Source organism: Girardinichthys multiradiatus, chromosome 1 (genome assembly GCF_021462225.1).
Source record: "Girardinichthys multiradiatus isolate DD_20200921_A chromosome 1, DD_fGirMul_XY1, whole genome shotgun sequence".
In the NCBI taxonomy this organism is placed as follows: domain Eukaryota; kingdom Metazoa; phylum Chordata; class Actinopteri; order Cyprinodontiformes; family Goodeidae; genus Girardinichthys; species Girardinichthys multiradiatus.
In genome coordinates, this window is record NC_061794.1 from 43,856,989 (window position 1) to 43,871,457 (window position 14,469).

A 14,469-nucleotide genomic window follows, 5' to 3' on the forward strand; every position below is an offset into this window, starting at 1 on the left:
GTCCATTTATCCAACCTATTTTATGCTGATAGCCCCAAATAAAATCTATTTGACAGAGTATGGCGTAGCTGCAAACCTAGCAAGACATGGCTGCCCACCTAAGCAGACTTGACAGGATGGCCAAGCAGCCTAGAGGCCTATGGTAAACTCTGGAGGAGCTGTAGAGATCCCCAGCTCAGGTGCGAGACTGTTTCAACAGGACAACTATAAGTTGTGCACTCCACTAATCTGGCTTTTATGGAAGAGTTCCCCATGAAAAGCTACTGCTCAAAGAAACCCAGAAAGAGTTGTATTTGCAGTTTGCTCCAAGCCATGCAGGGGGCGCATAAAACCTGTGGAAGAAGGTGCTCAGGACAGATGAGATTTAGCCTATGTTAAACACTATATGTGCCTGTAAACTAATCATGCACATTGCCCTAAACAAGCCATAGCCATTGTGAAACATGGTGGTGGCAGCATGATGCTAGACAAATACTTTTCTTTAGCTAAAACGTAGGAGACTGGATGCTTTACATGAGAAAGTAGAGCGAAACTACAGGGCAATCATGGAAAAAAAAAACCTGTTAGATGCTGCAAAAACAAATAAGACTTGAGCGAAGGGTCACCTTCAAACAGGAAGGTGAACAGACAGCCAGAAATACAATGAAATGGTTTGGGTCAAAGAATATTAATGTGTTAGAATGGTCCAGTCAAAGTCCAGCCCTAAATTCAATTGAGAATCTGTCACAAGGCTTGTCTAATTGATGTTCTGACTTTGTAGCTGAGAAGCTGGTATAATCCCCATCATCCCCAAGACTTGCGGCTGCAACTGCAAGTTCAAGTCCACCTTGGAGTGGCCTAGTCAAAGGTTTTGCAGTGGTCTAGGAAAAGTCCAAATTTAAATCCAATTGAGATCCCGTGGTATGACTATAAACAGGCTGTTCATCTTCAAAAACTCACCAAATTGGCTGATTTTTAAATCAATTCTGCCAGGAAGAGTGGGCCAAAATTCCTCTACAGTGATGTAAAACACTCATTGCCAGTTATCACAAATGCTTGAAGGCAGCTGTTGCGGCCAAGGGTATCATAATTGGCTATAAGTTTTAGGATGCATTTACTTTTTCACATGGTCCAGATGGGTTTAAATAGATTTTTTCCCTTAATGGAAGAAATTATCAATTAGAAAACATCTTTTAGCATAAACTCAGGTTATTTTGCCACATCTAAATGTGACAAAAAATGACAATAGAAGAAATCTAATGGGGCGGATTTTTTTCCACGACTGTTTTATTTGGTAAGAACAGTACCCCAAAGATTTCTATATTGTCTTCCTGGCAATAGTGGTTAAAAAGGGGAGCGAAAAGAACATCTGTCCATTTACTACTTCTATGAAAGTCGTCTGATCACCTCTTCACAGACCTGACAAATAGTTTTGTTATTTCTGGTAGTACAGCACAGAAACATCAGAGCAGCAACAACAGGGCCTCATGCACCACTGCTTGAGTGTCTGTTTGACTCCAGCACTCAGTGGAGACCTCGATAATTAGAAGCCTCTCCAAATGATTTAGCAATCAGGGGGAAACAAACAGATTAATGCCCTGTTGGAGATACAAGGAAAGAGGGGAGAGGTGGCATGCAAGTGAGAGAGAAGGAGAGAAAGGAGAAACAGATTGCTCCCTTCTCACTTCTCTCCAAAAATGTTAACCTCCAATCTGTCACAACATGTGACCCTGTCTGCCCTACCTCTCGTTTTAATCGCCAGGTGATGCAAGGGGGCACGTACGTTAGTTTGTTGTGCATGCATGAAAGCTCTTCGATCTGCAGCTGCTCTGCATTGATGGGGGATCAAAGTAGCACCAACAGCAGCACACCATTAATCTAAACAATCAGCTGGAAATTATATCAGTTTCCCGACACTTGAAGGGCCACCATGTCCTTTCATTGATGCTCTTCCCACCCGAGCATCCCCTCTCATGCTTCTCACAGATTTCTTTTTTCTTCATGTGAATGCGAAAGGGCAGAGAAAAGAAAAGAGAGGGATGCTGGCGAAGAGGGAGGGGATGAAGACAGGAGCCGGGGCTAGCATGAGCTGACAGAGGTCACCATCTGAGAGGAAAGGGATGGAAAGCATGCACACATGCAGCAGGCACAGCATGGATGCAGCTTTTGTGTTCAGCAGCAGATCAGATTGTCCTGGCTCCTGCAGACGCTTCATGGGACAGTGAGGGCGAGCTCAGTAAGTCTGAACTTTACATTCTCAACTAAAACTGTGAATCTGTAAAGTTGTGGATACTTTGGTGCAGAATTAATTAAAGGAGAAATTAAACTTCTAACCTCGTAATGATGCAGTTTGCTTCATCGCACCCTCTCAGATAAATTAAATTATGACTAAAGAAACAAAAAAGATAAGACTTACTAAACTTTAGTTTTGCCTTTGAGCTTTTAAACAGAAAGTGTTGAACAACAGGAGGTGTCCAGACCTCTAATTGGATTAACGTGGCCAAACGATGTCAACAAATCCCTCTAAAAATAATCTACAGCTGAGGTAAATGCCTCACATTCATTCTGTTTAGCTGCAGAACGAAGAATTATTTGTGTTCAAAATAACAAAGATAGTCTAAGTTTTATAGTTTGATAATTTGGGGAATGTTTTAATGGTGTTTCACAGCAGCAGCTTGTCAGTCACACAATATTCTGCTCTGCAGGGAAACCAAAACGCTGGATGACTTGATTTTCTTTGCAGCCCTGAAATGGAAAACCTTGATGAATCCCGTTGAAGTTTTCACAGTTTTCTTTCCCAACTGACTGAAAGCTCTTCGAATTTTACCTTTGAAGTGTTGAATGTTTAGTTTGTTTGTCAGAACTAGTTCTGCTTTTAACTTAAGACCCACATCTTAAGATAAATGCGGGTCTGTAGAGAAGAAAAACATGTTTTATTTAGATTGTCCTATTATCTGTCTTTATAGAAAAAGTTTGATCTTTTTTTCTACAGGGAAATCTCATTAATAGCTCATTAAGGGCATTTTTCTATCTGGGTTTAATCCACATTTTTAGAAAGAACTGTTGTTAACCTGAAATTAAACATTACCCAACTCAAACTAGTTAGTCCTTATATGCAGGAAATTCATTAATACTGTGTCCATGTTTTTCCCATTATATTGGTTATAATAGGTTTTATTTTAGCCCTTTCATTTGTGTTATCTTCTATTTTAAAAACTTAAAATAGCTGATGCATATATAAGAATGAAAATTGTAATGTAAATTTCAACTATATTCCAGCTGCGCATTGAGGAAAGTTTCCGTAGAAATTTTTTAAGGCAAAAGAAAAATGTTGCACCCACTGCAGGTTTAACCTTAAATATAGGGTCCTGCACAAGTGTTCACACCCCTTGTACTTTTCACTTTGTGTTACCACAAACTTTAGTGTATTGCAGTCTTTATGTGACACACAGACACAAAATAGTAAGGTGGAAAACCAGATGCATGGTTTCCAAGATATTTAGGAAAATAAAACCCTAAAAAGTGTGCTATGTATAGGTATTCAGCCCCTTTTTTCATAAAAAAGGATCAAAGAATGTTCATCTACTGAACTGGCCTAGTCAAAGAAAAAAAAAGGGTTGATTTTCAATTTAGAATTATGCACTAATTTGTGTTGGTCTTTCACATAAAGCTAATACCATATTAATACAACGTCTGCATCAGTGACCTCAAACAAACATTAGTTCAAAATCCCCACAATATTTTCATGTTTTATGTCGGAGATGTTTGACTGGAGCTTCTGTTATCTGAAAAGCCTGGAGAGAAAGAAAAGCAGTGGATACAGACACAGAAAAATCTGTCAAATAAAAGCAAAGAAACGTTGAAACAACAACTCCAGGTTCTGACCTTAAATTTGTCTTTACGCGCACCAATTTTCACGTTTTTTTATTGGCATCTGTAGTAAACGTGTAAAATGCCGTAAAACAATTTCATTTGAGCAACTTTTTAAAATGGGAAACAGATCATGATGTGTTAATCAAATTAAAGTCTTCAAAACCAGTTAAACTAAACTGAACATTTAAGACTTTCACAAAGAAAATAACATTAGGTATTATTTTTTTCTGCTTCACATTTTAGCCAGTTAAAGAACTGGTTTGAGGAGGAACCCCTTGAGATCATCCACTCCCTATGAAAGGTATTCATTGTATCTACATGCCAGCTGGTTGCCAAGAACAAGCCTTTTGTGTCCTACCATCACAAACATAAACACATGGAAATTTGCTAAATGCAACGGGGACATTAACTGGAGTCCTAACACCCTCTGTGAAGCAAGATAGAGGATGTATGATGCTGTGGGTCGGTTTTGCTTCCAAAAGCCTTGTTAGCGTGCATGACAAGAAAGAAAAGAGGAAGTGCTTTTTTGCTTATTTTAAAGTTCAAAGACACTGCTCCTATCAAAAAGTAATTTAAAAATGTAAAAAAAAAATTATTAGAAAACATTTATTTTAAAGGATAATCAAGATGCTAATTAGAGTAGCACTGCTGGGTTTGGGAATAAACAATTATTGTTTGCTTTGAATATTTCTCTGCAGAATAAAAGTACTTGAATGTAATTTTGAGTTTTCCTGATTTTTTAATGTGTGGTTATCCAGGTTCAAAAAAATATAAAAATATTTAAAACTTTTTAAAAGTACCATACCATTTTATGTCTAAAGCACCTAAAACAACATAGCAGCTGGACAGAGACCTGTACAAAAATGTAGGAGAAAGAGAACAGGAATAAAACAACTCTAAGTTAATACTTAGGAGCTATAGAAGTATTGGCCAATCTAAGAGTATGCCATGGCATGTAAGTGTGAAGCAGCTTAGACAAATAAGGGGCGAGACCATTAAAAACTTGAAAACCACCAGAGGTGCCATCAAAGTCAGTACAACCCTAGAAAATATTTACAAGAAGTACTGAAAAACTGCTCTAAGATCGGGCTTTCACCTAAAATTAGACTTCCAGCATCACTGCATTATTGCCTGATAGTTATTCCAATTAGGGACTCCGATTTGTCGTCTGTAGTCCTCAGCCATGCTGCCAGAGATGATCACATGGTGTATTGTGACTATAGCGGCCCTTCAACCTCGTGTGGTTATGAAACAGGCAGCAGAACAGGGGCTTCACTGTTGGTGGATGGTCACCACGCTCAGGTCACTTGCTGCCCAGCAGGTCAGCTGTTCTGGTGTTTGTGTTGTGTGAGTTCTTGTTGAATGTAAACTTGGCACCTCGTCCACTGTGGCTGTAAATATCTCAGAAACACACACACACACACACACACACACACACACACACACAGAGAGAAAGATGGTCAAGCTTCTGTGAGCACATTCATCGTGGAACAAAGAGATGGCATCATTTCATTGGTTAACAGTGCTGGAGTTCATTTACTTTAACTTTGTTTTCTTACTTAGCTTCGCTAATCTAAAGGTTTACAGATTGTTGTTGCAATTTTTATTACTAAAATCAAGTAATATGTATCTAAGATTTGAGTTTAGAGTGTAATAACACTGACTGAATCTACATCTCAGTCTTGTTAATCTCTCACTGCCTTCCCAGCCATCATGTCAGTCTCCATGGTAACAGAGATATATCGGTCAAGCGACTGGTCTGCAGTTTCTGAGACCCCAAGAGGTACCAACATTACGGAGCTAGAACGGGACCCCCTGCTGGCTGTAGCGGAGGTGGTGGTGCTGGCCGTCATCCTGCTGCTGGCATTGATTGGGAACGGGTTGGTACTGGTGGTGTTGCTGAAGCGGAGGCAGCACCACAGTCCACTTCACCTGTTCATGCTGAACCTCTGTGTGGCTGACCTGGTGGTTGCACTGTTCCAGGTAACACACAGACACATGCTGACTTTTGTTAATCCATATAGTCCAGTGGTACCAAACTTTTCAGCTTGGGAACCACAAAATAACCATGGAAGAGGCTCATGGCCTCAACTGCAGGTTGAGTACACTGCTAATGCTAGGGGCATTAGGACATTAAAGACAGAAAAAAACAACCTGTACATATTGCCTCACCATAATAATTCTTGTTAATTAGTTTAAGTTCTGAAGACGATTCTATAGGGTCCTAGGATACTATATTGCCAAAAAGCGGTTGATTTGAGGTTGGGACATGATCTGATGACTCTGACCTTTTATTTCAGTCTGTACCACGAGTATTTATAAATGTGCATAGCTTTAGATGTGTACAAAACCTACTTATCTGTACATTAATATGCAGAAAACATTGTTCATATAACATTTGTAAGCATGGAGACAAATTCTTCCTTTATTACAAAGATAATTGTAAATGTGTTGATAGATGTGATCACAGGGCATCTAATCTAATTTACTATATAACAACTGGCAAACCTGAATAATTATACAGCACAAACCCTTAAACCGGTAGATGTGTTTTTTCCAACACATTTGGACTTGGACCCATTTCCCCAGCTCTCCACTCACATCTGCAGATAATATTGCTACAGTGATGCTGGGATACATCTTTTCCCCTCCTCTGATCCTCCTCTGTCAGGTGTTACCTCAGCTGGTGTGGGACGCTAAGGGCCGCTTTCCTGGCCCAGACTTTTTGTGCCGCCTGGTGAAATACCTCCAGGTTCTTGGGATGTTCGCCTCCTCCTACATGATTGTAGCCATGACTGTGGATCGCCACTATGCAATATGCTGCCCCCTGCAGGCACACCACAGTGGGGCAACAAAGCGTTGGAACACGTTCATATTACTGGCCTGGAGTCTCTCCCTGCTGCTCAGCTTGCCACAGGTAGCAAACATGAGACATACATCTGCAAAAAATTACTGATTTTGATTACTGTTTAAATATAAAATACAGATTTTCTTCCAGCGAAGAGAAAACAAACTGATGTTGAAACTTAGTATAAAGAATTTGTTATTTCCATACACAATAATGAACATGTTTGCTGTTTAGTTAACCTGATTCTCTCTAATCCTTTCTTCGCTACAGCTCCCAGGTCCGGGGGCTGAGATGTCTACTGAAGAAGGTTGAATTGTGTCTAATGAACCGTTTTATTCACTTTAGCCATTGGTTTGTGATCATGCTCCTGTTAAAAGTCCCATCGACATTTCATTTCACCAAAATGTCCTGGTGTTTCAAAGAGCTCATGATGTCACGCACGCTAACAAAGTACCCAAGGCAGAGAAATGGGCCCACAGTATCATGGATCCTCCACTGTCCTTAACAGTGGGCTTGAGTTGTTTTCCAACATGTTTCAATTTTTTTACTTCACACCAAATGCCTGTGAAAATTTTTTTTTTTTTTTACAAAATGCTCAATTTTAACCGGTTCTGAACAAAGCACACGGTTCCAGTTGAGATGCCAGTAGAGTTTGGCTATCTCCACATGTGCATGGTGGTAGGACAGGAAAGGGTCATATGGTGCAATGTAGATATTGTCTAATGGTTGTCATGGAGACTTGGTGACCCCAAGATGCCACTCTTTGCTTTGGTTTTCTAACAGAGAGATAACGTTTACCGCTGTTACCATCTGCCCTCACCATGCATGTCCTGTATGTCTCTGTGTTGCCCTGCGATGGATTAGCGACCTGTCAAGGGTGTACCCTGCCTCTCCCCACACCCTCTATGGAAGAAGCGGTATAGAAGATGAATGAATGAATGAAAATTAAATACAAAAGGTGTGCCTACATTTAACATCAATTGTTTGTATAACCTGGTGGACAAAGCTGCATCCATAATCAACAGACCTGAAGGTACATCTGATGCATGATGATCTGATTCCTCCTCATAAATGATTTGTAAACCTATTTCTGCAGCTGCATGGACATATTTGTACAATGTGGGGAAACGTTGATTTCGGAAGTCAAGACAAGTAAATATAAGTTATGGAGCAAACAGAAAAATAAGGACAACCTTTAGTTTAGTTTAGCCAGGAGTGTGAGCTCCTTATCTCTGTTCTACTTTCAAAACACATGAAACAGTTATTGCATGGGTAAAAGTTAAGTCAGTGTTTATATTGCAAATGCATTGTGCAGTTAGCTGAGAGGTTTTCCCTTTTTTCTGCTTAGTAGTTGACAGTAAAAACTGTTGCAAATCAATGAAGGTTAAATTTTTCACATTATCTCCATAGTTTTCTGTAATGATCAGCCCAGAGGATGTCAACTTGTTTTAATTTCATAATGTCTGCCATTAATCATTGTGATACAGAGAAGATATTTTCAGCGTTTCTTTCTGTACGTTTTCTCTCTAAGGAAACATGATGAAAAGACAAAATAATCTCATTCAACTCCAGAGAACACCTCCAATGTCGACATGTGTGATAATGTTACAGGTTAAAGGGATTTTTTGTTTGGATTTTTTAAAGTGAGATTCTGAGAAGCTGATGGACGCTGAGGTTGGCTGATGACAATCTGAGCTGTCCAACGCCAATAAAATTACTCTCTCAACTTTTTGCATGAAGGATATCTAAGAGGGAAGAAAGATTAACAAACTTGAAACTGTTGATGAACTGATGCCCAGCTATCAGTACTCCTGCTCCAGATGGTTGCTTCAACGCTTCTGGTAAGGAGCTGATGAGCTAACTGCATCTCACTTGCAGGTTTTCATCTTCTCCCGTTCTGAAGTGGCTCCAGGGGTCTACGAATGTTGGGGACACTTTGCCCAGTCCTGGGGCCTCAAAGCATATGTAACATGGATGGCCCTGGCCATCTTCATCATCCCTGTCCTCATCATCACTTTTTGTCAGGTAAAGAAAGCTGGACCACAGCTGAAGAGATGTAAAAAATATCCTCACTGAACCTCTCTTATGTCACTTCCATCAGGTGCGCATCTTCAAGGAGATTCATCATAGTCTGTATAGGAAACCAGAGCGCCGCTTGTCCCCCACCTCTCTTCCTCTGTCCAGACAGGACAGCCAGAGCCGAGGAGGAGGAGGAAAAACAGGGAAGTCTGCTCTGCCCGTTTATGTCTCATCTCTCACTTTCAACAACCCTGGGAGTCACAACACCTCTGATGTTGGATCCACCATCCAGAACCTCCCGATGAGTCCGCTCAGGTCCGGCAGGATGACTTCACAGTGTGAAACAAACACTTGCTGTGCTGGTGAGGCAGTTTTCAGCTCAGTTTACTCATCAGTGATACGAGTATCAGTAATTTAGGGCTGGAATAATTTTTTTAGCCATTTAACATTAAGAGTAAAAGTTTCAATTTGTTGTGGATTTTCTCTCATCCACACAGGCTCAAAATTCCAAATATAGGATCAAATATTTACATATACCCCAGCAATATTTTTGTTAAATGGCCCATAGCAAGTTGAGAACATGTTTTGTAGCTTTCAGCAACCCTCTGACATAATTCCTGTTGACCCTCTTCTATTCTATCCTGGTACTGACCCAACTTTTAAGCATTGTGCATACATTTTTACTGGTCATTTACAGACATTTATTCAAACCTGTTTGAATAATTTTGACCCCATGTGGATTAGAGAAAATTCATATTCGTACTCATCTTTGTCATACACATATATATATATCTATATATATATAGATATATATATATATCTATATATATACAGGGGTTGGACAATGAAACTGAAACACCTGGTTTTAGACCACAATAATTTATTAGTATGGTGCAGGGCCTCCTTTTGCGGCCAATACAGCATCAATTCATCTTGGGAATGACATATACAAGTCCTGCACAGTGGTCAGAGGGATTTTAAGCCATTCTTCTTGCAGGATAGTGGTCAGGTCACTACGTGATACTGGTGGAGGAAAACGTTTCCTGACTCGCTCCTCCAAAACACCCCAAAGTGGTTCAATAATATTTAGATCTGGTGACTGTGCAGACCATGGGAGATGTTCAACTTCACTTTCATGTTAATCAAACCAATCTTTCACCAGTCTTGCTGTGTGTATTGGTGCATTGTCATCCTGATACACGGCACCGCCTTCAGGATACAATGTTTGAACCATTGGATGCACATGGTCCTCAAGAATGGTTCGGTAGTCCTTGGCAGTGACGCGCCCATCTAGCACAAGTATTGGGCCAAGGGAATGCCATGATATGGCAGCCCAAACCATCACTGATCCACCCCCATGCTTCACTATGGGGAAGCAACAGTCTGGGTGGTACGCTTCTTTGGGGCTTCTCCACACCGTAACTTTCCTGGATGTGGGGAAAACAGTAAAGGTGGACTCATCAGAGAACAATACATGTTTCACATTATCCACAGCCCAAGATTTGCGCTCCTTGCACCATTGAAACCGATGTTTGGCATTGGCATGAGTGGCCAAAGGTTTGGCTATAGCAGCCCGGCCGTGTATATTGACCCTGTGGAGCTCCCGACGGACAGTTCTGGTGGAAACAGGAGAGTTGAGGTGAACATTTAATTCTGCTGTGATTTGGGCAGCCGTGGTTTTATGTTTTCTGGATACAATCCGGGTTAGCACCCAAACATCCCTTTCAGACAGCTTCCTCTTGCGTCCACAGTTAATCCTGTTGGATGTGGTTCGTCCTTCTTGGTGGTATGCTGACATTACCCTGGATACCGTGGTTCTTGATACATCACAAAGACTTGCTGTCTTGGTCACAGATGCGCCAGCAAGACGTGCACCAACAATTTGTCCTCTTTTGAACTCTGGTATGTCACCCATAATGTTGTGTGCATTTCAATATTTTGAGCAAAACTGTGCTCTTACCCTGCTAATTGAACCTTCACACTGTGCTCTTACTGGTGCAATGTGCAATCAATGAAGACTGGCTACCAGGCTGGTCCAATTTAGCCATAAAACCTCCCACACTAAAATGACAGGTGTTTCAGTTTCATTGTCCAAACCCTGTATATCTATATAGATGTAGATATATAGATATATATCTATATCTATATATAGAGAGATATATATCCTTTAAGTGATTCCTTTAAGGTCAGATCTGTTGATAATTTGCAGTCTGACCTTGCAGTGCCGCCTGCTGTTTGCTCCACTCACAAAACCCCGCTGGCCAGGGGTGGGGAGGTGACAGCTGCCATGTCAAAAACTGTGAAGATGACCCTAGTCATTGTCCTGGTCTACTCTCTCTGCTGGGCCCCGTTTTTCAGCGTGCAGCTTTGGGCCGCCTGGGACCCCGACCCGCCTCAGAGAGGTACACACACAGAGAGAAGCAATTCTGTCTTTCCACACAAGTTTCTCAATCCATAGCTGTCAGTTTCCCCAGTGTTATTGTACAAATATAGTATACCAACGTTCCAGTCCAGTTTATACTGTGTGTCAGGACAGAAAAATGTTCTGGTCTTTGTCTGGTTTTAAAACTATTTGAATCTAACCTCCAACATAGCAGAGCCATTAATACATAAAGACAAACTAACACTCCATGATTCAGTAGCTTGTAGAAACTCCTTTAACAACAATAGCTGTCAGTAGTCTTTTTCAGCCTGACTTCGTCTCACACACAGTGGTGGAGGACTTGTGGTCCACTTTTAGTTGTGCATAGCTCTTTTAAGGTCCCACTACATAAATTATAATCAGTTTGATGTCTGGGCTTTGACTAGGCCTTTGCAGCACCTTAAATATTTTCTTTTTTTAACTGTTTGGTTGTAGATTTGCTGTTGAGGTTGGAATCATGTTGATGATCCAGTTTGAGCCAAGCTTCAGCTGTCAAGCAGAAGGCCTCACATTTGTCTCAAAAACACTTTGGTATTTAGAGGAGTTCATGGTTGACTGCAAGGTACCCAAGACAATAAGAATAAGCATTATTCATCACGCCCCCACCACCATGCTGTACAATCTGTATGATATAATCTGCATATGCAAAGTCACTTACCTTCAAACACACACGAACTTTAATGACTTCCCATTTTTATTACAAAAGTGGTTGTAATACAATGTCAGTCCAGCCTTTGCAGCTACATCTTCAAATCTACTAAGGTTTTCCACAAAGTTTAAGAGTGTGTTTTTGGGAATCTTTGACCATTATTACAAAAAAGCATTTGTGAGGTCAGACACTGATGTTGAACGAGAATAATTGGCTCATGGTCTCCGTTGTAATTCCTCCCAAAGATGTTCTGTCAGGTTGAGGTCAGAACCCTCTGAAGATCAGTCAAGTTCTTCCAGACCAAACCCCCTCATCCATGTCTTTATGGACCTTGATTTGTGTACGGTAACAGAAGGAGGCCATCCTCAAACTGTTCACACATGGATGAAAACATGAAATTGTAAAAAATGTCTTTGAGTGCGTAAGCCTGAAGACTTCCTTTTCCTGGAACTAAAGGGCAGAGCCCAAGTCCAGAAAACACTTCCAAACCATAATCCCGTCTGCACCAAACTTGACAACATGAAGACAGGAAAGTGCTATTCTCCTGGCAGCAGCCAAATTCAGACTCATCTTTACAAATGTAATTGCATTTCATTTATGATCTCCACTTGGTGGCTGAGTTGATGTTACTTTCAGCAGCTCCCACCTTGTTAAAACAGCATTAACAGCTGACTGATGGAAATTTCATACCTGGGCTTATTGCACAGGTGGCTCCTATCACAGTACCACGCAAGAATTTACTGAGCTCCTGACAGCGACCCATTCTTTCACAAATGTTTGGTGCTGAAGTGTTTTCACCAAAGAGGGGCCTATGCATTATGGCCAAACAACTCTACTTTGGTCTCATCTTTTCCAGAAGTGTTGTGGGTCACTCAGGCCACATCTTGCTAACCTAAATCGTGCTGCCATGTTGTTTTAGAGACCAGAGCCTTTGACCTCAAAACCCTCCCTAACAAGTGATATTTGTTCAATCTATTTCTAATTCTCCTGTCATGAACTTTAACATGCTACCCGTAAAGTCAGAGATGAAGCTCCTGGCTCTTTTTGTAATTTTTCTGGGCTCTGACCTAAAAGTAAATTTGCAGGTAAAATTAGCAAATCTTTTCCACCTGCCAATAATTTTTCTCACCATAGAATAATGAGCATCAACTTGTTTGGAAATGACCCAATAACATTTCCCAGATTGATGGGCCACAACAGTTGTTTCTGAAAGATCATTGCTGAGGTCTTCCAGCCTTGGCATTGTGTTAACCCAAGGCTGAATGCTTCAGAGCAGCAAACTGACGAAACTGCTCTCAGAGGTGCTGGAACAGATGATAAATCAAGTGAAGCATCTTCTGATATATTATTTGTGGATACTTATTTTCCTCTCTAACTGGGTGTGTTTCCAGATACAGCGTTCACGCTGTTGATGCTGTTGGCCAGCCTGAACTCGTGCACCAACCCTTGGATCTACTCCGCCTTCTCCAGCAGCGTCTCCCCGGAGCTCCGTCTGCTGCTGTTCTGTTGGATGCCGTCGCATCAACGAGGCTCTTTCCCAAACGACTCAACAGCCACACACACCTCCAACTCCTGACGACCCAACACCCGTCAGCAGTCATAAGAAAGTTTGTTATCAAAGGAATAGTTAGAGAGTTTATAACGTGCAAAGGTTAAGTCAGTTAGCAGAACTATGGAACCTCTGACAAATGAAATGGCATCACAACTCTTGGAGGATGTTGATTTTGACAATGTGAACATTTTAATTGTATTTATTAGGAGTCTCTTCTTTTCAGGTCAGTCAAAAAAAACGTCAACCACCCTTTAGTTAACACTTCTAAAACAAATACCTAAGTCTGATTCTGAGAAGCTGTTAGTGATGGCAGGCTGAATGGTAACAGGAGCCCATCAAGGACTCCAACTTCCAGAAGGTAAACCAAGACAGAGCGTGGCAGAAGATGGTGTTTGTTTTCAGCTGAGGCCAACATGTGGAGCAAGCACAAACAAAAACGATAAAGGTCTGTCCACCAAGCAACCAGCGCTCAGACTTTGCTTTAGAAAACAACTCAGTGACTTGTGCACCGAACAGTTGTTTAAAGTTGTTTTTGGTCATACATGTGATTCATGTCAGAACATTATTTCAGTGTTATGTGCAGATAGTAAAAAGCAGAATAAATGAGGTGGCCCAGTTCTTTTGTTCCACACCTGTAAATCAATCCACATGCAAGAATTGGGTGCACAAAGTTGTATGTTTTTGTGGTTTTACAATAATTCACGTCAGGTCCCATATATACAACACCCATACTAATAGGTGATAAAATACCTCTTAGCACAGTGGTCCCCACCCCTAGTCCCGGGGGCCCAATATCCTGCATGTCTCTGCTCCAGTACACCTGCCTGTTATGATTGTAATACCTCAAGATATCAAGTACAACAGAAGACAGTAATTACCCATTTATTTAATTCAGGTGTGTACAAGCAAGGAGATGCCCAAGACATGACAGCTTCTGGGCCCCGAGGACCAGGATTGGGAACCATAACAAGTTGCACCTTGATCACACAGCATTTCTAGCCATGGGAAAAAAAAAACCTTCTGGCATAATTGTTGCTGATATTACTCACACTTTGGAGAACTGGAAGAACTTGTTTAGATCAGTTGGTTCCCTGGAACTGAGCATTTTAAGCATCGCCCTCAAATCT

General features: G+C 41.1%; 1 protein-coding gene across 1 annotated transcript; it reads left to right on the forward strand.

Moving 5' to 3' along the window:
• The first annotated feature begins 2,027 nt into the window (after window positions 1–2,027).
• Window positions 2,028–13,959, forward strand: LOC124861119 (vasopressin V2 receptor-like). The gene is given in 8 exon segments (XM_047354678.1): window positions 2,028–2,069; window positions 2,071–2,215; window positions 5,561–5,835; window positions 6,524–6,769; window positions 8,579–8,725; window positions 8,802–9,081; window positions 10,942–11,121; window positions 13,182–13,959. Coding segments are annotated over 8 exon segments (1,488 nt in total). The 5' UTR covers window positions 2,028–2,039; the 3' UTR covers window positions 13,367–13,959.
• Window positions 13,960–14,469: the final 510 nt, after the last annotated feature.